Source organism: Etheostoma cragini, chromosome 18, assembly GCF_013103735.1.
Source record: "Etheostoma cragini isolate CJK2018 chromosome 18, CSU_Ecrag_1.0, whole genome shotgun sequence".
NCBI classification, from domain to species: domain Eukaryota; kingdom Metazoa; phylum Chordata; class Actinopteri; order Perciformes; family Percidae; genus Etheostoma; species Etheostoma cragini.
Genome location: NC_048424.1, coordinates 1,442,711 through 1,465,271, shown reverse-complemented (window position 1 = coordinate 1,465,271; position 22,561 = coordinate 1,442,711). Strand labels below are relative to the sequence as shown.

Here is a 22,561-nt window from a genome sequence, read left to right as displayed (position 1 = left end):
TAGTGTTTCAGCACTGTATTCATTGAGTGTGCAAAGCAAGTACCTTTTAAATTCTGCTCGGCAGAATAGAAACAGACACTTTGCTGCTTCCCCTGCCCACTATCCCCATGGGTATTATTAAACTTCTTACCTTTTTCTCTTTTTCAGATCGTAATCATCCGAGCGGCCAAGCAGAAGGGCATCCAGGTCACCTGTGAGGTGGCACCTCATCACCTCTTCCTTTGTGAGGAAAACATGGCACAGATCGGCGACGGACGAGCGCAGGTCCGACCCATGCTGGGAACCAAGGAGGACATGGAGGCTCTGTGGGAAAACCTGGACATCATTGACTGCTTTGCCACAGATCACGGTCAGCAACCGCACAGAAACCAGGCTGACGATTTACTCCAAGGAGAGAGCATATGTTTTACTCGTGAATGTGTTTCGTGTTGTTAGCGCCCCACTCTGTAGAGGAGAAGAACGGGGATCACCCCCCCCCAGGTTACCCGGGCCTGGAAACGATGCTGCCGCTGCTGCTGACCGCCGTCAGCGATGGACGTCTCACCATGGATGACATCATCAGGCGTCTTTACGACAACCCACGCCGGATCTTCAACCTGCCTGTCCAGGACAACACCTATGTGGAGGTACACACAGAGATACACACACACACACACACACACATACACACACTGATATATATATACACACACAAACGTCCCTTTTTATTTTATTTGAATAAATACCTTTTTTTTTAATATATATATATATATATTTTAACCTTATTTTTGTCAAATACACAAATTACAATTGCACTGAAAATTGTGTTTTTTGAAAAAAATGCCAATAAAAAGTTTTGAAAAAAAAAAGATACACACGTTTTTTGTGGTCTGGGGTCTAAGTGCGGTATGTCTTTATTTTTATGTTTTGCTTCTGCATTTTGCGAGGTCAGAACCGACGTGACGTTGTGTGCTTCATAGACAATCTGACAAATAACGCTCACACTTCTATATTATTAATTACCTTTTTATTTGTCTGTGTCTTTTCAGGTGGACTTGGAGCAGGAGTGGGTGATTCCTCAGGCCATGCAGTTCACAAAGTCTAAGTGGACTCCCTTCCAGGGTCTGAAGGTGAAGGGTAAAGTCCGCCGCGTGGTTCTACGAGGAGAGGTGGCCTACATCGACGGCCAGGTCAGCAGTCACACGCCTCTGTGTTCACACGTTACACATAATAAAGGCTGTATTAAACTATATCTTTATGGGTTATAGGGAACTGGAGTGATCGTTGTTGCTGTTTGCTACAGTTATTGTGGTAGTGCAGTTAGAAATTATAGAAACCTCAAATAAAAAAAAAATCTTTGAAAATATTGCCCATGGTTTTGTGGAATGTACACAGGAGCAGTACATACTTTTAATTTTTAGTTATACTTGTACAACCAACCTCTATAAAAGTTGAGGCACACAAAAATCACTTCATGTAACATTTGTATGTAATTTGATTTTTTTTCTCTCTCTCGCTCTCGCGCTCTCACTCTCGCTCTCGCTCTCTCTCTCTCTCTCTCTCTCAGGTGTTGGTGCCTCCAGGTTATGGTGAGGATGTAAAGACCTGGCCCTCTGCTTCAATCCATGCCCTTGAACCTGTTAAAGAAAGTCCAAGGGTATTCATTGTACTTTTCTTAAGCCCTTGTGTGTACTGTAAAAACTCAAACTGGATCTGACATGCTAGCTAACTAGCCAGTAGGCTGATTAATCACAGCAGATAATTAACATGTATTTAAATGGGTGCATGATGTCTTTTATTTATTCTGAAATTGTGTATTTCCTGTGGTTTTAGACTCCAGAGCACAAGCGTCCTACTCCGCCCCGGGAAGGCCCGATCCGGACCCGAGCACCCAGCCCTCGACGCTTAACATCAGAGAGCCGCTACCTGCTGCCTCCTCGCATCCACCGCTCTTCAGATCCTGGACTAACCCCAGGTAATACGACTCTTGTGTCGGGAGTTGTGAGTCAGAGTCAAACTTTAGTTTAAAAGCACAATTAGGACAGACGTGATACTTTTAAGACCTGGCCTTTAGCACTTTGAGGTTTGTCTTAAATGTAAAGTGCATTACATTAATACAATGTATTATTATTATTATTATTATGAATGGGAGAGCTAGGGGGCTCTTCTATGAGAGCATCAAAATTCCTATTTCTAAAACCTTGTAAACACTGAAACTTTGCTCCAAGGATCACCAGCGGCTCTATACATTAGTTTAAGCATTGAGAACATTGCCATTACCAACAGCTACGGTGAGTGTTTCTTTTTAGTAAACTCTGTGTACACAAACAATGTTCTCAATGCTCAAGTTCATGTGTAGAGCCGCTGGTGATCCTTGGAGCAAAGTTTTAGTGTTTTCAGTTTTAAAAATGGTGAGTTTGACGCTTCCATAGAAGCGACCCCGAGCTCTCCCATTCAAAAGGCCATTTGACCGAAAACCACAGTAAATACAGTAAATCTTAAAAGTGGTGCAAGTCCAAAGTCTGGACCCATGGCTGTTCTGTACCATCTTTTTAAAATTGTGGCTGTTCAGAGGCTTTAACCCACTTTCCTTTAACAATTAGATGTACCATGTGCCTTCTAGACGCTGGACACTGTGCTGTATTTAACTGCTTGGTTCACTGTGTTACGGGGCTCTCTGCAGAGATGGTCATGCTTCCAGCAGCTGGAGCTGGTGACGGGTACAGCCACCCCCCTCCTCTGTCCCGGCTGCTGTCCCCTCAGTCAGGTGCAGGACAGCTACCTGCTGGACAGGTGTCCCACTTCCAGACCTCTCCACTGCTGCACCCGCTGGTGGGTCAGCACATCCTGTCTGTCAGGCAGTTTAGCAAAGAGCAGGTACACACACACACACACACACACACACACACACACACACTCTCACTCTCACTCTCTCACACACAGAAAATAAAATGACATGGTTTAATATTTGAGACTTGATTGACATTTTGATGCAGTTTCTTTTCAGTTTGTGTGTTTTTTGTTCGTTTCAGATCTCCCACCTCTTTAATGTTGCCCACACTTTGCGTTTGATGGTTCAGAAGGAACGGAGCCTGGATCTCCTGAAGGTACTGCGTATAAGTATTTACAGCATCTGCATGTATTCGGAAGTGATTTTAAGTCTGTTTATTCCTTTGAAAGTGTGTGAGGCCAATTCCTTGTAAGCATTACTTACATGGCAATAAATCCAGACATACTCCATGACTAAACAGACAGTGGAATCAGAGCATTCAGTTTCAGAGATTTGGGAACACCTACCACTCACTCACTCACTCACTCCTGCCTGAAAGTATTTTAGTATTGGTTTGTCCTCGTTCTTTACTGTCCAGGGTAAGGTGATGGCGTCCATGTTCTACGAGGTCAGCACGCGCACCAGCAGCTCCTTCGCGGCGGCCATGCAGCGTCTGGGCGGCTCGGTCGTCCACTTCAGCGAATCCACCTCGTCGGTGCAGAAAGGAGAGTCTCTGGCCGACTCGGTCCAGACCATGAGCTGCTACGCCGACGTCCTGGTGCTCCGACACCCAACACCTGGAGCGGTGGAGGTGGGCTTCAGCAACTAATACCTCATTTAATTTAGATTCCGGGTGTGTCACAAATCTTGCCCCTTTGTAAATTTCTATTGGGGGAATATGTATAACATACAGGATTCATAAAGCCTGTTCACACCTGTTCCTAAGATTGTTTTTGTGGCCTTCCAGTGTGATGACAGATTTTAAGAAACTGTAACTTGTTTATAAGTCTATTATTGCATTTGCATATGGCTAAATCATAGATGTCCCTCCACGATATGACTCTGATAAAGCTCTCAGATCAATGAGCTGTGGATAGAAATAATAATAAAATAGATATATAGTGGAGAGCCCGACCAATATATTAAAGAGCCAATATTAGGCATTTCCCGATATATCGGTATTGGCATTTACAGTGGAACATTTTTAAGCATTCGTTAGAATATTTATGACAACAGGTTCTGATAAATGAATGTTTAAAAAAATTGTCAACCCTGTTATAAGCCATTTTTTGTTACTGTGTTTTTGTTCAAAGGACCTCTAAGTTTCATATCTTAAGTTTTGTATTTTTATACATTTGAACTTTAATATATTTTGATATTCCTTTTGTTCTGTTGTGACAATAAAACAAATTATTATTATTTTATTTTAGTGAGAACTCAAATAACTACAAATAACTAATGTTAGGGAACTCTGTTTGTTTTTGTTACGCTTTTTTATTTTTTATATATATCGGCCAATATTTCGGCATATCAGATTTTTAAATAACCAAATATTTACATGGGTATCTTAAAAACATTTTACTGTTGAATAACTAAGTTCAGTGCTCTCTGATGGACAAACTACGTAAAGGAGACACTTCAAAAGACTTGAGATGCAATACGATATGTGCCAATACTAACATACCTGATGTTGTTTTTCTATTTCATTAAATCTAGTTATAAAGACACAGTTTTGGTTTTTATGAATGCTGTTAATGTACCGTAATTCTTCTTTTTTTTTAATACAATAACTTGGCTTAAATAACATTTTCTCAGTTTTTTGTTCTTATAATCACTTTGCTTGAGTAACATTTTCAATGTTTTGCTTTGATGTATCTGGTCCCCAGACTGCTTCACGTCATTGCCGTAAGCCCGTGATCAACGCCGGAGACGGTGTGGGGGAGCACCCCACCCAGGCGCTGCTGGACGTCTTCACCATCCGAGAGGAGCTGGGGACGGTCAACGGCATGACGGTGAGGGATGCTGAACCCTTTTAGACCAAGGAAAACGGTCCTTTACATTCAAATCCACAGTCCTCCTAGTTTTTAGTTTTATTGTTGTAGTCCAACTGCCTCTTCAATCCATATTTAATTTTTCTTTTATTAAAGAATGTTTATATGTCTGGTTTTCTGTCAGATAACTATGGTTGGGGATCTGAAGCACGGCCGCACGGTTCATTCCCTCGCCAAACTGCTGACCCAGTACCGCATCACCCTGCGCTACGTGGCGCCCAAGAACCTCCACATGCCGGCAGAGATCATCAGCTACGTGGCCTCAAAGGGCATCAGACAGGTGGGAGCTACTCGCCGTGGAAACACAACTACAAGCCAAATGTCTGGCAGTGTTATCAGATGTATTTCTATTTCAGAGAAGAATTTCTCAACCATTTTGAAATATCTAAATAACGGGTTCTTTAATGGTATTATCAGAGTTTGACAACTTTTGGGGTTGTATTTTTGCCTGTTTTCAGGAGGAGTTTGAGAGCATCGAGGAGGCTCTGCCTGAGACCGACGTCCTCTACATGACGCGGATCCAGAAGGAGAGGTTCGCTTCTGAGGAGGAGTACACGGCTGTAAGTCAACTTATCAATTCTTTGTTTATTATTCTTATTTCTAGAAAAAATAGTCGTGTCATCTTTAGCCTAACTTAACACTAAATCTACTTTTTTGTAGTTTTTTTAAGTGTTGAAGCAAGAGACTTTCGTATATATCTCTTACACCAAGTCACCTTTGTGTCACTGTTTTTTGTGTTTGTTTTTTTCTCTCAGTGTTTCGGCCAGTTCATCCTAACCCCCCACATCATGACTGTAGCCAAAAGGAAGATGGTGGTGATGCATCCGCTGCCCAGAGTCAATGAAATCAGGCAAGGCCCAATGAGCACCAGGATACACTCTCGCAGTTAGCAGAAACTCCCTGGTCCGTCACCGTTAGCGTTTAATATTTTTCCCAAAAATTAGATGAATCAGATCCCCGGAAAAGACGACCAATTTCCCAGGAATGCCGGGAAATAGCTGTTTGTTTGTTTGTTTATTTATTTATCCCAAGTAGTGTATCGATATAATTCAAATATGCGTTCCCAAATCATACACAAGTTCAACTGAGTGAAAGAAAACGAACCACAGAAATGTACAACTGTGCACTTCAAAAAGACGGGGCCATAGGCCGATGGAGAACTGAATTGAAAAAAATTAAAAAGCCTAAACACGGCTGCAACATCAGCATTGCATTAATCTGCAACTATTCTAGTAATGATTAATTATTTAAGTCATGTATTATTTTCCTTGCACGGTAGCTGGATTCTCACGATATTACAAGATGAAAAAATGAAAAATAGATTCTCGTGTGATCTCGTAATATTGCAAGAATCCAGCTACTGTGTAAGGAAAATAACACATGACTTAAATAATGAATCATTATTAGAATAGTTCAGCAGATTAATTTTTAAGTCTTGCCTCTTGTTGTTATAATACTACCACAGTATTGTAACAGTGCAGCACTTTAGTTTTGTTAAAGTCTAATGAAAACTTGTCTCTTTTTGTATTTTCTCAGTGCTGAGGTGGACACGGACCCGAGGGCGGCGTATTTCCGTCAAGCAGAGAACGGCATGTACATCCGTATGGCCCTGCTGGCCACCGTACTGAGCAGATAGAGCCGTACGCCGCCATTCGTAGTCCACATGGTGAAAACATTTAGAATAACAACTCTGCCATTTTCTTTTCTGAAATCTGTGGATTTCTTGAATCCATTCCTTGAAGGGGTGTCAGTAGAGTTTAAGTTACATGATGATGTTGCGTGACACTTCCCTTCAGTTTGTCCTACTTCCTACTGTTCCTACTTTTTTATTGTTTATTGTTAGATGATGTATTTGAACTAGTGAGCATTTCTTTGTTTTGTATTGTGTTGTTTATGATGGTGAACAGACAGCAGTATTTGTGCATCAGACAGCCAAAGGGAGCTGGGGGGGGGCGGGGGGGAGCGGGGGGGAGAAAAAGGGATCTGTGCATCTAAATCATAACATTAAACATACTGTGATGTGGGATATGATGAAATAAATGTTTTGGTAGCTGTGTAAAATGTACTCTGCTGTACATTTGAAGATGAGTTAAGATATTAACTGGAAATGGATACGCACAACTACTCCCTCCAGGAGTGGTCTGCGATGGTTTGGGGTGTTTCTTAAACTGGAGCACGTTAGAAGTAAGCTTTTATCCAAATGGGAGTTGGGGAATTACTCTGGATTATGCAGAGAAATAAATAATAAAAACAATTCTCCTTTTTGCAGTTGACATTGTCATTATAATCCATCACATCAAGAAAACGTCAAATATGGCACGAAGCTGTCACACGTGTAATAACCGTTATAACTCTTGAAAAATTAAATATGTGAAATTAAATGTTTTACTTTGAGGTCCAGGTGGTGTGCCTTTCATCACGGGAATTAAAAATATATATAACTAAAACGGACAAACATAGAATTCCTTCAGTCATAATAGGGCCTTAGCTGCTGTCTATACTACTTGCAACCCTGTATCATACTCATAGACTTTATAGTATTATTACTTTTATATTAACAGTCTATGGTCATACTAGAAAATGCAAATGTGCAAAGATGGTAATGATGAGAATAAGTCAAAGTATGTGATGATTAAAAAAATGTGGGGTTATGACAAATGCTACATTCAAGAACTGTAAGATATATTTAAATTCAGTGCAATTCACAAGGGTGCATGGATGACTCAGCCAAATTTTAAATATTAAGGCAAAATGCAATGAAGTTACAAGAGCATACACATAAAGTTTTACTCTTATGTAATACTGGAACTGGTAATATGTTAATGCATCTCGTGGCTCTTAATTCCCTGTACTTTCATGTTATTGTCTCACATCACATCCTACGGAAACGTGTTCCTGTATTTACTGTTTAATCTTTCATAAATATGGATATTTGCAGGTGCACAAACAACAGTTTGAAAGTACTGAAATATACAGTTTTTGGTGAATTATTCACTTTACAAACCGTAAATATAACATCCTGGAGGCCCTTTTGTCCAGCGGTTGCCTTCGGCTGCAGCACGTAAACTCCGTGTGGATTAATACGTGAAATAAACAAACATCAGCTTGTGTTGCTAGCTATAAGTACTTGGAAGTCGGATTTTGGAAGAAACCTTGAAAGCAACATTCTATCTGTTTTCATTTCCTGGAAGGAGAAATCAACCAATCACAGCGCATGTCCTCTGGCGTAGAGAAGCATACAGGGCGACCCGGTGGCTACGGCAGGCTATCGCTTCTCTACCACCGGGCTAATATGAGCCTTTAATTGAGAGTTAAGACATTAAACCGGATGCCTCTATGATCCAGCTAACCTTACAGCGAGATATACAGTGTTCAGTTTTCACAAGGTAAGGCATTTCTGCGGTAATATATCCGATAGCACGAGGTTAGCTAACCGTGGATCGCTGTCATGGTCACGTACGCCAAACTCCATTCAAAAATCTGGCATTTTAAGGTTGACTTGCTTTTTAAACAAAGGTAGCATAACTAATGTAACGTAAACACGTAAACTAGTTATACACATCCTATTAAACGTTTAGATGCACTTTCAGTTCAGTAATCTTGCCAAACACTACATAAAACGTATTAATACAGACGTAACCCTATAAAATTGGATAGCGGTGGCAGCGAACAATTGTGAAGGACTGCCAGTGAGGATTTGTAACGTGAACGCATAAATGCTGAATGCATGATTTATGTGCACGCGGAAGTGTAGCTTATGCACAGAAAACCTGTTGCCAAGTATACAATGTTTATGCTGCGCTTGTAACGTAAGATGATTATGATGATACGTAAAATTGCCAGAATTTTAAATGGAGTTTGGTATATCTTTGTCTTCACGCTACATCGATGTCGGTGCTGCTGCGGACTAGCAGCTTTCCTAATATAACGGGCCACGTTACTATCTGACATTATTCATTTATAGACACTTTCACAGTTGACATAAAGAGTCTAACTGGCTCCAAGTTGATTTACTGTTGCAATGAAGCTGTGTCAATGACATCAATTTACAGTAAGTTAACAAGGGGCCAGGTTGTTGCAGCAATTGCATTGCAAAGGTCTTTAATTCTTGCCTTTAGATTAAATAGGTTTAGTCGTGAAATGTCTTTCGTCCATCTAGGAGTATAGCCGACAGAAGAAAGCCTGAGAGAATTAACAACAAATGTTCCCTGTAGCATGTATTTATGAATGACTGTGTGTAACAGAAAGTAGTGCTCCATGTCCAGGGAGATTAGCAGAGGATTAGGGCTGCACAAGGACAAATGGACGACAATCACGCGTCATTCCTTCTCCTGTCTCACGGGACCTTTGTCCCAAAACATCAGCCCTCCTCTCCAGGATTCAGAACCTAATGTCTTCATCAAGTCTGTGAAGTTGTGCTTTTTTTAAAGGTAGGGTTTAGCTAAAGATTGCAAGGAAATGTCACATAGTAACTGGTAAAACCTGAGGAAAAACACATTGTCCCAACTGCAGTGCTGGAAGAAGTAGCCTACCCTGAAATCCTTTTTACTAAAGTAAAAGTAGCAGTACTACAGTGTATAAATGGTCTGTTATCTCAATCTGCAAAGTAACTTATGAAGGATTTTTTTAAACAAATGTAGTGGTGTAAAAAGTACAATATTAGCCTAAAAAAAGTTTGCAGAGTGGTATTCAATGGCAACACTCTGGCAAAGTACAAGTATGTCATCTTTGTATTTAAGTACAGTACTTGTAGTAAATGTACTTAGTTACATTCCACCACTGCTTGCCAGAATCAGGTTCTTCTGTTGCAGATTGTATGTGTACATTAAGCCAGATCTAATGACCTAATTATGGAAATCAAGCTGATTTGTTGTCTCTTATGAGGCTCTTTTTCCAGCCCGGGCTGCCCCCCCAACAGCTTCTGTCATCAGATCCTTTATGGTCTTAAAGACACTGTTACCCTGCTATAAATCTTTCTGATTAGAAAGACTAAAATAAAATAAAATGACCCTGTGTGTCAGCCGGACTGGTAGATTGTATATGAAGTGAATATTTTACTACAGATGATTTGTAAATTGTGACCAAGGTACATACTAAATGGTAGGCTACATTTTGCAACTGGAAAATCAACCTGTCAATGCCTAAATGACATCAAACATATATATATATATATATATATATATATATATATATATATACTGGTCCGCAATTACTAGTAATTTAGCAGTCCAACTTGCACGCTAATACCAGTATATCTACAATAATTTATCGGGCTAGCTTTTTGTCTCACTATGTTCTCACATATATATCTTGTACAGGCCAAAAGTTTGGAACCACCTTCTCATTCAATGCGCTGTCTTTATTTTCATGACTATTTACATTGTAGATTCTCACTGAAGGCATTAAAACTATGAATGAACACATGCAGAGTTATGTACTTCACAACAAAGTGTGAAATAACAGAAAACTTGTTGTATTCTAGTTTCTTCAGAGTACCCCCCCCCTTTGCTCTGATTACTGCTTTGCACCCTCTTGGCCTTCTCTTGACGAGCTTCAATAGGAGGTCCCCTGAAATGGTTTCCCAACAGTCTTGAAGGAGTTCCCAGAATGCTCAGCACCTGTCGGCCCTTTTGCCGTCACTCTGCGGTCCAGCTCTCCCCAAACCATCTGGACTGGGTTCAGGTCTGGTGACTGTGGGGGCACAACGTCCATCCCTCTCCTTCTGGGTCAGATAGCCCTTACACAGCCTGGAGGCGTTCAGGGTCATTGTCCTGTTAAAAAATTAAATAGGTCCAACAAGTGCTGAGCCTTTCTGGGAACTACCATTCATTCTGGTAGTTGATTTGTTTCTGCTTTGTTTGACTTGTTGGTCTTAATTTACTCAGCTAGTCCCCTTTCTGTAAGACAAATTTAAGGAAACAATAAAAGCTGTATACTCCATAGTCATTTATATTCAACCTGTTCTGTTTAACATTTGGAGTAATGCTTGTTGGCTCCGGCGTCCGCGTTGACTTGCACTCTTCTCTCTTCAGATGTAATGTTAAAGGTCCTTTAAGCTGATGGTGATCATTTCTCTCGTACTGGACAGTTTGGCTCGTCATTTTAAGGTTTTTGTCATGTTACGGTGCAGTTATCAGATATATGAATTGATAAAACTGTCTGGCTGAGCTCTTTTATGTGGACGTTTTGGGGTGCTCGGCCTGATTTTGTAGTGAACATGTAACGTGTCACACTGCTGTTATTTTTAACAATAAAGAAAGCTATTTTAAGAGAAACTCTGTTACAGCCTCTTAAGCATATTCTCAATGTTGCCCTTAGTGCTCACATTATTTTCCTTATTTGTAGATTTTGACGAGCACCTTTGTCTCAAGCAATTAAGAATTCTTGTCTTGTTGAGCTGGCACAAAACAGGACTTTAATGTGTTTTGTTCTAATAATAGCCTTTTAAAAATGAAATCTTCTAAATATGGACCTGAGTAGTAGAATAAGTTGTTTGTGTCTTTGCCCACAAATGGGTTTCAACTGGTTGATATTGGTTTGGAAATGCAGTATAATACATGTATCTGCAGGCATACCATTGCCAATGGAGGTCTTTTAAATAAAGGAGGTCTTTTAATAGTGATTTTGATAACATTTCTTGCAGTTCTCTTAGTTGTCACGGACAGTCATTCTATTAATTATTGTAAGACTGGAGTTAGGTTGAACAAATATCTTGTTGCAAGGCGTCCAGACGGTATTGGGGAGGGCTCGTTTGTGACCCCCGTTCCTTTTGGCTAATGCGTTTTTTCTGTTATTCCCAGATTTTTCAGCCTTTTCCTTTTACCACATTTGGGTTATGTGTGATTAAGCAAGCTGGAAGTTTGAGCATGACATACTTTACCATTTTTTAAATATATATCTATATATCTACAAAACATATGTACAAATCATGATCAATTGCAAACCAGTTTATTTCTATTAAGACTATACAAAACTGTTTATATTTTGGTTTTGTTACTGCAAACCTGTCAGTGTTTTTCATACACACATGCATGTACTTTCCCTCCCTCATTCTCTGCTTTTGTCTCTCAGCTGACAGCCTTCCAGCTAAAACTCCAAGCTGAATAGTGGCTAAAGTTAGATTTATATCTGCACTTCATACGACTTGGAGTACAAAAGAGGCACAGTCACATTTTTGGATAAGGGGAGAAAAGATTCCTGTGTGTGTGTGTGTGTGTGTGTGTGTGTGTGTGTGTGTGTGTGTGTGTGTGTGTGTGTGTGTGTGTGTGTGTGTGTGTGTGTGTGTGTGTGTGTGTGTGTGTGTGTGTGTGTGTGTGTGTGTGTGTGTGTGTGTGTGTGTGTGTGTGTGTGTGTGTGTGTGTGTGTGTGTGTGTGTGTGTGTGTGTGTGTGTGTGTGTGTGTGTGTGTGTGTCTTCCTCTTTCTCTAGACTGAGAGGCTGTACTGGGGCGGCTTCATTTTCATACCATCAGTCCTGTTAGCGTGATAAATGAGCACCATTTGCATGGGCAGTTTTTTAAAGTCTGCACCCCAACGACTGCAGTTAGCTCATTAACCTAAGAGACCTGGCTCAGGGATACTCATCGATCGCTCCAGCGTGAGCTGCAGGGTGGCAGATTGATCAGTGCAGACCTTTATTTCCTGGTGGTCTTGAAGGTTTATGTATAGAGCAAAGGCCTCTTCTTTAGGGAAGTAGTCTCCTGACAGACTGGCCCACAGTTTGCACGGCATGCTTGGAGAATATTTACATCAGCTTTCTTGGCTTCGACAGGCGCGCCATCTGGGCCGCAGCGGGTCCATCGAGGACAATACTGGCTGTTTTTATCTCGTCTCTGCAGGGTGAATCCAACCAAGCGCCTGACCTGTTTAGTTTTGTGCACTTCACACAATCATTTGGGTATAGACTGCAACTAAGGATTATTGCCATTATTCAAAAAACACCATATTTTTGTGGTACTGCAAACTTCTGCAGATCCTGTTTTCACCCTGTGTGTTTGGGTCTCTGTTTTAGCTCCAGAGTGAGACATCTCACCTCTATCCTATCTTTGTTGGTAGCTGCGCATGCTCAGTAGCTCGGTAATATCCCATCAGCTAGATAACTCTTTCTCCAGCTTTGTCAGTCCAATGCAGGATTAGCTGGGAGACTTCTTCTAGACCAGGGACACTTGTGGAATACCTGCACGACAGGGACAGGAAGTAGTTCTTTTAGAGATTCTGGTCAACTAGTGTGTGTTTTAGCAGTGTTTTTCCATTGAGAACGAGCTAGCATGCTAGTGCTAGCATGGGCTACGGTTAGCCACCTCATCTCTAGTGACGTAGAAAGCTGTGCAGATGTTGAACAGCTCACCCGGAGACTGAAGACAGAGGACATTCAGAAACCGGATCTCACTCAAAACACCATGGATAGTTTTTTTCTAAGTTTGTATGCGCGTGGAAGCACCAGAGACACAAAATAACAACCAAAATTCCAGAAAAAGTGATTTTCTCGGTCAGTCTTTACATTTGAGAAGCTGGAAACGTAAAATGTTTGGAGGTTTCCAATGTTTTTGAAAGTTGAGTACCAGTCTTTTCAGTTCTAGTTGCTGCATGACTGATTTGTGAACGGAAAAGCTTTTTATTATATACCTATATCATAGTAAAGGTACAGCCTAACTGTTTTCCCTCATGAGAATGCACTCAAATGTGAGGTCAAATCTGTAGCTTGCCGTTCAGCCAAAACTACTTATCATAAAAAATTAATTGGATAATTAATTAATTTCTTCCGTTCCGTTCGTCCGTCAAATTTGACCCCTTTTAAAATGTCTATATCTGAAATATGGGTTTCTTTTTACCCAAATTACCTGTATATGACTGTGATTGGTTTAAAGAATAAACGCATGTTTTTCTCCCTTCCCGGAATGCTGTGTTGACTAGCTAGACCCTCCTCCGCTGAGCTATGGATGAAGGTCTAACAAAGCGAGACAAGACCGTTGATAACCCGTAAAGTTAACATTATCACTATCAGATCTCACACCCCATAACTGATGTGAGGTCAAGAATTGAAAAGGCCAGGACATCTTTTCAAAAAATGAAGAATATGTGGACCTCAAGGGACTTGTCCATCAAAACAAAGATCAGGGTCTTGAACACCAATGTGAAGTCAGTCCTTCTCTATGGTGCAGAAACTTGGAGGACCACCGTCAACACCACCAAAAAGATTCAGACGTTTACCAACACATGTCTGTGATGCGTCCTCCTGATACCATCAGCGACCAGGAATTGCAACACACAAACCTACTGCCGCCAGACGAAGAGATCATCCAACGACGGCTCCGCTAACCGGCTTCCAATATCACCAGACAGTCTCTTTCATTGAACCTCCAAGGGAAAAGGAAGAGAGGTCGACCCAGAAACAGCTGGCAGCGAGAACCTGGACGTTGATGTCAAGACGACACGCCACATTTGGGGACAGCTGGAGAGGCTTGCTCAGGCGGCTGGAGAATCCTTGTAAGCAGGCTAAGCCCCAGTAGGGGAAAATAGGCGGAAGAAGAGATGTGATCCGAAATAATTAGAAGACTATTCACACAGCTGGGGAGCTCTCCTAAAATAAAGCATTTCTAGCATTAGCGGGGGATTTGTAATAATTGCGAAGGTCGTCTGAGTATTAAACACAGTGCAAATCTCCCCACTTTGTAATATCTAAAGTAAATAACAACATCCAAAGCAAAAGGCCAACCATATGCCAGAAAGCAAGTCTGATAGTAATAGTCCCTTTGTGGACAGACATAGATTTTCTGTGTTTCTTTTCTATGTTTACATCTAATGGAGGCTGTGGATGAAATGCTTAAGGAAAGCACTCTGGCCTGATTTAAAGCTGCTGTACAGTATGATTCCCTCTGTCTGTCTAGGCCTTTTCCATCCAATGCTGTATTAAAAACAATAACATAGACGTGTAAGTGTTTTTGTAAATGTTTGTGCTTGCAGGGCTGTCTAGTTACAGTCTGACCAGGTCGTTGGCCCTCTCTGACATGGACTCGGATCGGTAATCTGCGAGATCGGCAAAATGTAATCTTCTTTAGCCAACGACCCGCATTATCGCGCGCGCGCGCGCGCGCGTGCGTGCGTGCGTGCGTGCGTGCGTGCGTGCGTGCGTGCGTGCGTGCGTGCGTGCGTGCGTGCGTGCGTGCGTGCGTGCGTGTGTGTGTGTGTGTGTGTCCATAGTTTAATAGAAATTCTTTTTTTTAACCTGTAATTATGAAGCAATAACTAACATGTACGTACTTCAAGTCATAATCTCAAGTTATGACACAATGGTGATTGCTGCAGATCCTGTTTTTACCCTGTTAGGGTCTCTGTTTTAGCTCCAGAGTGAGACATCTCACTACTTTACTTTCTTTGTTGGGAGCTGCACATGCTCAGTAGCTCGGTAGGATCACACAGCTAGATAACTCTTTCTCCAGCTTTGGTCAGTCCAAGGCAGGATTAGCAGGGAGACTACTTCTAGACCAGGACCACTTGTGGAATACCTGCAGAACAGGGACAGGAAGTAGTTCTTTTGGATATTCTGGTCAACTAGTGTGTGTTGTAGCAGTGTTTTGCCATTGAAAACGAGCTAGCATGGTAGCACTAGCATTCTAAAGTTAGCCACCTCATCTCTAGTGACGTAGAAAGCCGTGCAGATGTTGAACAGCTCCCCCGGAGACTGAAGACAGAGGACATTCAGAAACCGGATCTCACTCAAAACAGCATGGAGAGTTTTTGTCCCAAGTTTGTATGTGTGTGGAAGCATCAGAAACACAAAATAACCCCCCAATAAAATGGCCATAAACCTGCGGTTGTATCAGTTTACATGCAAACAAAGACTTCCAAAATCTCCACTCTGGCCGGAGGTTTTAGAAAGACTCGTTTTTAGAGGCGAATTCTGTTTGCGTGTAAACGAAAGGCACAAACAAATGGAAATGTCTCCGGTTGTCAAAAAAACATGCACGTGTAAACAGGGTCTGACTATTGCAGTATAGCAATGCACTGCAATATTTAATAACATGTCATCATCTTTTAATATTTTTTGACTCTAGGATGTTTGTTTTTCTCATAATAACTACAGAGGTGAGCCATGGCGGAACCGAACGCCTCCCGCCCCCAAAGGAAGATGTCCACCGCTGGGGAGAGTGTGTACAAGGTGCTAGGCCTGGAGAAAGGAGCGACAGCGGAGGACATCAAGAAAGCTTACAGGTAAGACTCAAGATGCTGTATGTACTAGAGCCCGACCGATAAAGGATTTTTAAGACCGATACAAATATTTGGTTATTTAAAAATCACAACAAAACAGAGGAACATCCAAATATATTAAAGTTCTAGTAAATAAAACTTATAACAATACAAACTTAAGATATGAAACTTAAAGTCCTTTGAGCAAAAACACAAAAAGAAAAATAGTGTTGCCAACAGGGACGTTGTAGAGCGTCCTCTGGTGGACAGACTTTGCAACGCCATCACTAACAGGGACGTTGTAGAGCGTCCTCTGGTGGACAGACTATGCAACACCATCACTAACGGGGACGTTGTAGAGCGTCCTCTGGTGGACGGACTATGCAACACCAGCACTAACAGGGACGTTGTAGAGCGTCCTCTGGTGGACAGACTATGCAACACCATCACTAACAGGGACGTTGTAGAGCGTCCTCTGGTGGACAGACTATGCAACGCCATCACTAACGGGACGTTGTAGAGCGTCCTCTGGTGGACGGACTATGCAACGCCATAACTAACAGGGACGTTGTAGAGCGTCCTCTGGTGGACAGAATATGCTCTACTACTCTGGTAAAAGTTTAAGTACTGATTTGACTTATTTACTCAAGTAAAAGTAACAAAGTACAGGCTAGGAAATTTACTTAGAGTATAAAAGTAAAAGTAGCCTTGTAAATAACAACCATTGTTAATACAAAGCTACTTGGACCACACAAATGTTACTCGGGCAAGCTGAGAAACTTTAGTGAACATGAAAAAGGTGCTTTATATGCAATTGTCTAGATTTTAATGTAAGAAGTAGAAAGTACTGATATTTGTTTTAAAATGTCAGGAGTAAAATATCGTCCCGCTGATATATACTTGTTTCTTATATGCACCATTTGTGCTTACACAAACGGTCCACATAAAAACAGATTAAAGCTTTAGGGCCCTCTCTTGCTAGTTTAAGACCAACGCAGATGTTAATTTCCCTCCTTTATCATTCGCTTATTTGCTATTCATCAACAAACTAAGACTCAAAATAGCCTAAAATGAATAAAACCCCAACCCCATCCCTCCTTCCTTGACCTAAAACCTTTTCCACGTCTGCTTCACTTTGCACTGTGTGATGTCCTGTGTGCTCTTCGTCTCGCCTGTCAGGAAACTAGCCTTGAAGTACCACCCGGATAAGAACCCAGACAACCCGGACGCAGCGGAGAAGTTCAAGGAGATCAACAACGCCAACTCTATTCTAAATGATGAGACCAAGAGGAAGATCTATGACGAGTATGGCTCCATGGGCCTGTACGTGTCTGAACAGTTCGGAGAGGAGAGCGTCAAATATTACTTCCTCATGTCCAAATGGTGGTTTAAGGTTTGTGCTTTTGGTTTGTTTACAACCTACGTGTATACTTGTACATATAGGCGACAATTTGTGTTACTTTTTTGAGGGCTTGTTTCAGTAAAGACACTTATTCTGGTTGTATACAAAAAGCTAATATTAATCACACATAACACATACGTGCCAGTTTAGGAAGAGATTGACACAATTTATCTGTCTATTTGATGGTTAACACCTTTACAGTCTATTGATGTGTTCAACCTTTATTCATCCTCGAGAGATCATTGAGGGGCTGACCGTCATTTTCAGTGTCATCAAGTCCAATTATAAAGAAAAATACAAAGAAACACAGGAAGTACAATTACATGAAGTATCAAAAGACAATAAAACATTCAGAATTGGAAAAGTATTTGATAAGTAATTTAGGATGATAGGGATCTAAAAGAAAATACACTCTAATGGTATCTAATGCAATAAGCCACCAATCAACGCTACCATTTTATAAGGCTTATAATGTGTCAGACATCATCACATCTTCTTTCCTATCCTGTAACAAACTTTTTATTACTGATTTAATTAGAATATAAAGTACCATATACTAGAACTCTCACACACCCTAAAATATGCCTACACCATTCATTTTACAAAACGATTAAATAAACCGTTCATAATTTAAGTTGTCCCAGTGTTAATTAATTGTTAATTAAGTGTTAATTAAAGACAGTTCTAGATTGGTGCCCGGATAGATCAGATGGTCGAGGTTTTCTCCTCGACGCAGCGGGCCTGGGTTCGACTCCGACCTGCGGCCCTTTGCTGCATGTCGTTCCCCCCTCTCTCTCCCCCTTATTGTCTTCAGCTGTCCTGACAAATTAAGTCCTAAAATGCCCAAAAAAGAATCCTAAAAAACCATTACTAGATTCCCCTCTTTGCTCTCATATGGCTGAAAATGGTCTTAAAAGTTGTTCCGCTTTGCTGGTAATTTCCTGCAGAGTCTGGTGCTGTGCTGCACGGTGTTCACCTGCTGCTGCTGTTGCTGCTGCTGCTGTTTCTGCTGTGGCAAGTGTAAACCACCCGACGATGACGACCACTACCAGTACGTCGACCCTGAAGACCTGGAGGCCCAAATCAAAGCAGAGCAGGACGGAGGTGAGAGGGTAGCTCACATGGTTATGGCTCAGGCTCTCAGGTCTTTGAAACGCTGATGTTGGAAATATTCTGTCTTCCTGGGTTTTTCTTTTCTCTTCGTTTCTAAGTTGATTCTGTACATCCGAGAGACAACACGGCTCCCACAAGTACTGCATTTAATGCATCGTATACAATACTTGATCCATTAACCACTTTGCAGTTATGCCTGTAAAATCGATTACATAATTGTCTAATTTTCCATATATTTTTTGTTAGCCATTCAGCCTGGTTTGGGGACTCCTTTTTTAAGACAGTAATTGTTTTCTTTGCTGCTCCTTCAGGGATTTCTTGCAAAAAGTGCACATTAATATCCCCCGGATTAAAAATGGGTCCTCTGGTCGACTATGTTAAATCTCTGAGCTGTTGTTAAAGGCTTTCTGTAACCTCACTAGTGAATTCGACATGCTCTCACGCGACATGATTTGTGTTTTGATGCTCGATCCCCAACAGGTTACACAGTAATCATAGGCCAGCCCAAATCTAACCTGGGTCCAGAAAGCCCAGAAGGCCAGAGTCAGCCCATCCCCCTGCCACTGCCCATGGCTCCACCTGAGCCCCAGACGCCGAGCCCAGCCAGTCCAGCAGGGGAAGAGAACCCCGGGGAGACTCTACCAGAGTCTAAATGACTCGTAAGAGCCGCCTCGTCTTAATTCATTGTGCGTCATCGTCGTTGTCTTCATCCTTGGTGTTGCTGTATGTGGCTCGTTCTTCACTCATCCATAACAAAAGCCACTCCACCTGTCTAACTCCACTGCAGGGTTGCATTCATCACGTCACTCAACTCATCTTGTACCTGCATGTTGTTTCCATATGCCATCATGTCATCAGTGTTGCGTTGAGTCACTGTGCCGTTTGCTTGCATTGCTGCGAGAAGATGAGCATGGCTGAATTAATGACTGTAGCTGTTAGGGCTGCACAACATGAGGAAGATATGCGATATGCAATGACTTTGTTGAATATTGCGATAACGATATTACTTGCGATTAAATGGAAAGATATTAAAGTCTAATCAGTTCTGCTGCTTTTCAGTATTCTGCTAAAATACAACAAGGTGCTTAAAGAATTAAAAACAAATGAAGGGAAATCATTTACAACGTTCTTTTATCGAACAAATTGAATTGAATATTGAAGGCACCACTAAAAAGAAGAACATTTTAAATTTTAAAGTTGTTTTCTACCGATATTTTCTTTCAACTAACCTAAATAATCTCTGAGTGTCTTTTGTGATATGGTCTTTGCGCCGGTTGACATTGCGATGACGATACAAAGTGATATATTGTGCAGCCCTAATACTTTTTAACCTTTTAGACTCTGTTTTGTCACTGTTCTAACTGCATGTTTGACACTTTATCATGTCAAGATAAAACACTAAAGAAGCCTGTTATGTCAGTTATTGTATTAGTGTAATCGTCAGACATTTTATCAAAAAAATTAGGTTTCCTTGCCCTGCATGTTAATACAGAACTGTGTTGTCTAATAAGGATCTGTCTGTCTGTTTGTATGCTTTAATAATCAAATTAACTAACTGTGTTTTGGTTCTTTTCATGCCATTTATCTCTTTTTTTTTCTCCTTTTATCAGAAGTATTCCTGTTTTCACAGCTTTTATATTTTGGTTTAAATTGTTAAGGTTTTGAAGTTAAACATTTTGAAACCTGCAGAGAACCTGTATGATAAAAGGAATTTTGTCCAACTGGGTTTGAAGATATTAAGAGGAGACATTTGCCGTGAGAGAGTGTATAATATCGGGGTAACATGGTCTCTTCCTCTCCTCCCACAGGAAAGTGACGGAGCGGATGAGCCTCAACTAGTGAAAGCAGGTAGGTGAGATTTCTTTTAGTAGTCCACATGCAGAGTACAGCATCCCACAGGTAGAAGAAGCTCTATAAAGAGCAGCTGTTATGTAATTTGTTTGTGGACAACGAAGAGACAGTATTCTGAAGCTGTATGTTAGGAATAAGTGTCTTTTTGCGTCTGGATCAAGTTGCTGTTGAATATCTGTTTGACTTCTGCTCCTCTCCCTCTTCAGCCTCTCGAGCCCCTTCTATGATCCAGCCCCAGTCACCTGCTGCCAGAGATCAACCAGCCCAAAGCCACCAGCCCCCCCCAGGCCCACACCTTAATCCTGGCCCCTTAACCCACTGGACAACACCCGTAAGGCAGAACTCAAGTTATGGAGGAGTATTGATGCTCTGAAAATGCCGAGACCCTCACTGAAAATTTGAATCCCATTTCTCCTATTAGCTTGCCACTGATACTGTGGCCTGGCCTCTGTGTGATCTAACAGTTTCCGTCATCCAGGGCTAGGCTTGGCAACATCTCTGGACTCCTCACTGATCTGTTCTTGTCATCCCATTACAACCAGTAAGCATGTGACTCTGGAAGATGGCATAAACGGGGAGATAAGAGGGCAAACAACAACAACATGGAAAGGGGATCTTCATTATTCTTTTGCTACCCAGACCAGGATTGAAATGATCTCTATCACAACCTCCCCTGGGTCCCCCTCCACTGTGGACGTTCGTGACCAATAGGAGGACCTTTTTATTTTTATTTCTTTTTTTTAACAATATTTCTCCCCTTTTAACTTGTTTTGGAGTTGTTTCTCCAACAAAACAAAGGAAACGTTTTTGGTAAAATAACCGAAGTATGGAATTGGATGCCACTCGTGACGTGGACACGTCATCAGAAGCCAGCAGCACGAGGGTCTGGGTGTGGAGGACCGTTAGTTTGTTCTTCCTTCAGTCTTGTTTTACCGGACAATCCCATTCAGTTAAATGTTGCATTAACACCCTCTAATGTTCATATTTGTAAAATCATGCTCTTGATGCCATGTGTGGTGGTAAAAAATATTCTTCTTTCGAAAGAAGGACTAATACACACAAGTTTGTTAATTGGGATGTTACTGCATTTCACATGAATGCTGAAATATGGGGAAGGGGAACAGAAGAGAAGTGACTGACAGATTTAAGTCTGTGATGTTAAACGTCTGAGCCGGATCCTGGAGCAGAAGTCATAGAACATGGATCAGGAGCAGAGTCCAGGCTTTCCTCACCAATGTGCATGCATTTCCCCCGGATGCATGCCCGCTTACGGTACAGCACTGGAATACAGTCCACAGCCCCAAACACACAAGATGAAAAATCAGCCTAGTCTGACTTTACAGACATGCAGACTCTGGTTATACACACACCAACACACACACACACACACACACACTTGACACTTGTACCCGCCTGTATGTCATTGTGTGCTACCCTCAGCTAAACAATATAACCCCAAGCTAAATCTACGCCATATCATAGAAAAGAAACACTTTTTTTATTCATGTTTTGTCAGATTGTTGCGCTTCTTCTTGTGTTGCAGTCAGACTATTTTTCGTAGACCAAAGCCAACAGCTCCATGTAGCCCGCCAACCCAGAATCACCCTCGTCGAGGCCAAAACGCCATTTGCTCTGCTGTAAGCCACAGTTCAGTTTGTCAATTTTGTTTCTGCAATATGCATTAGTGTCTGTGCACCTTGAGAAGCGCGTCCGTTGTCATTTGAAATGGTCTTCTTTCTTTTTTTACCCTCTGTTTAGGGTGTAAACCTTTTTATTTTACCTCTTACTTTCAGAAGAACAGAACATTTTAAGTCATCTGATGATCCTTAAACGCAGGTCCAGATTCACTAAGACTGCATGTTCATCATGCAACTTCATGATGAACATCTTCTGATAATGAATACACCTCAGTTACTTGAAGGCATTTTCACTTTTAACTAAATTCACAAAATGTTTTGTGGATTCATTTGTGGCCCTGGGTGCCCGGTTACTCAGTTGGTGGAGCGGGCGCCCACACATAGAGGTTTACTCCTCGACCCAGCGGGCCCGGGTTGGACTCTGACCTGTTCACCACGCCAACAATCAATGCATGCTATTGAGTAATGTTTACTCTATCTGGTACAGTACATACTTTAAGTGCAAGTTCTTCCCAAAGTTCCATGTTTACCACACTTTACTTCCAGAACGTGAGAATTACTAATCGTGTAACA

At 41.5% G+C, this 22,561-nt stretch overlaps 2 protein-coding genes and 1 long non-coding RNA gene across 6 annotated transcripts in view; 2 read left to right on the top strand and 1 right to left on the bottom strand.

The window, feature by feature from the left end:
• Positions 1-7,068, top strand: part of cad (carbamoyl-phosphate synthetase 2, aspartate transcarbamylase, and dihydroorotase) — a 31,962-nt gene extending 24,894 nt beyond the window's left edge. The window contains exons 32-44 of the mRNA XM_034900184.1: positions 148-349; positions 436-626; positions 1,029-1,169; positions 1,547-1,636; positions 1,813-1,954; positions 2,663-2,856; positions 3,012-3,086; positions 3,348-3,560; positions 4,636-4,761; positions 4,925-5,080; positions 5,259-5,360; positions 5,556-5,650; positions 6,337-7,068. Of these exons, the coding sequence (XP_034756075.1) occupies positions 148-349; positions 436-626; positions 1,029-1,169; positions 1,547-1,636; positions 1,813-1,954; positions 2,663-2,856; positions 3,012-3,086; positions 3,348-3,560; positions 4,636-4,761; positions 4,925-5,080; positions 5,259-5,360; positions 5,556-5,650; positions 6,337-6,436 (1,827 nt within the window). The 3' untranslated portion in view covers positions 6,437-7,068. The remainder of the gene's footprint in view (positions 1-147; positions 350-435; positions 627-1,028; positions 1,170-1,546; positions 1,637-1,812; positions 1,955-2,662; positions 2,857-3,011; positions 3,087-3,347; positions 3,561-4,635; positions 4,762-4,924; positions 5,081-5,258; positions 5,361-5,555; positions 5,651-6,336) is intronic.
• Positions 7,069-8,002: 934 nt separating this feature from the next.
• dnajc5ga (DnaJ (Hsp40) homolog, subfamily C, member 5 gamma a) lies at positions 8,003-22,324 on the top strand. 4 transcript variants are annotated; one of them, XM_034900582.1, is made up of 7 exons: positions 8,003-8,186; positions 15,882-16,009; positions 17,165-17,378; positions 18,335-18,491; positions 18,981-19,159; positions 20,309-20,348; positions 20,558-22,324. In XM_034900582.1, exons 2-5 carry the CDS (start codon positions 15,891-15,893, stop codon positions 19,154-19,156), a joined length of 666 nt encoding a protein of 221 aa, XP_034756473.1. In that variant the 5' UTR covers positions 8,003-8,186; positions 15,882-15,890; the 3' UTR covers positions 19,157-19,159; positions 20,309-20,348; positions 20,558-22,324. The 4 variants fall into 4 exon arrangements, with proteins under 4 accessions (XP_034756473.1, XP_034756474.1, XP_034756475.1 ...); XM_034900583.1 differs by having other exon boundaries at positions 20,309-20,352; XM_034900584.1 differs by lacking the exon at positions 18,981-19,159.
• LOC117961715 lies at positions 13,932-22,486 on the bottom strand. Its single transcript, XR_004660473.1, has 3 exons — positions 22,409-22,486; positions 18,443-18,449; positions 13,932-13,943 (listed from the first exon to the last, which is right to left on the bottom strand). It is a non-coding gene; the product is annotated as an uncharacterized LOC117961715 (long non-coding RNA).
• Between the last annotated feature and the right edge of the window lie 75 nt (positions 22,487-22,561).

Bases quoted from the DNA above. Each gene is read 5' to 3' on its own strand.
- dnajc5ga (XM_034900582.1), top strand. From the start codon at position 15,891: ATGGCGGAACCGAACGCCTCCCGCCCCCAAAGGAAGATGTCCACCGCT. The intron at 16,010-17,164 runs GTAAGACTCAAG...CTCGCCTGTCAG, and splicing joins GACATCAAGAAAGCTTACAG to GAAACTAGCCTTGAAGTACC. The intron at 18,492-18,980 runs GTGAGAGGGTAG...GATCCCCAACAG, and splicing joins CAAAGCAGAGCAGGACGGAG to GTTACACAGTAATCATAGGC.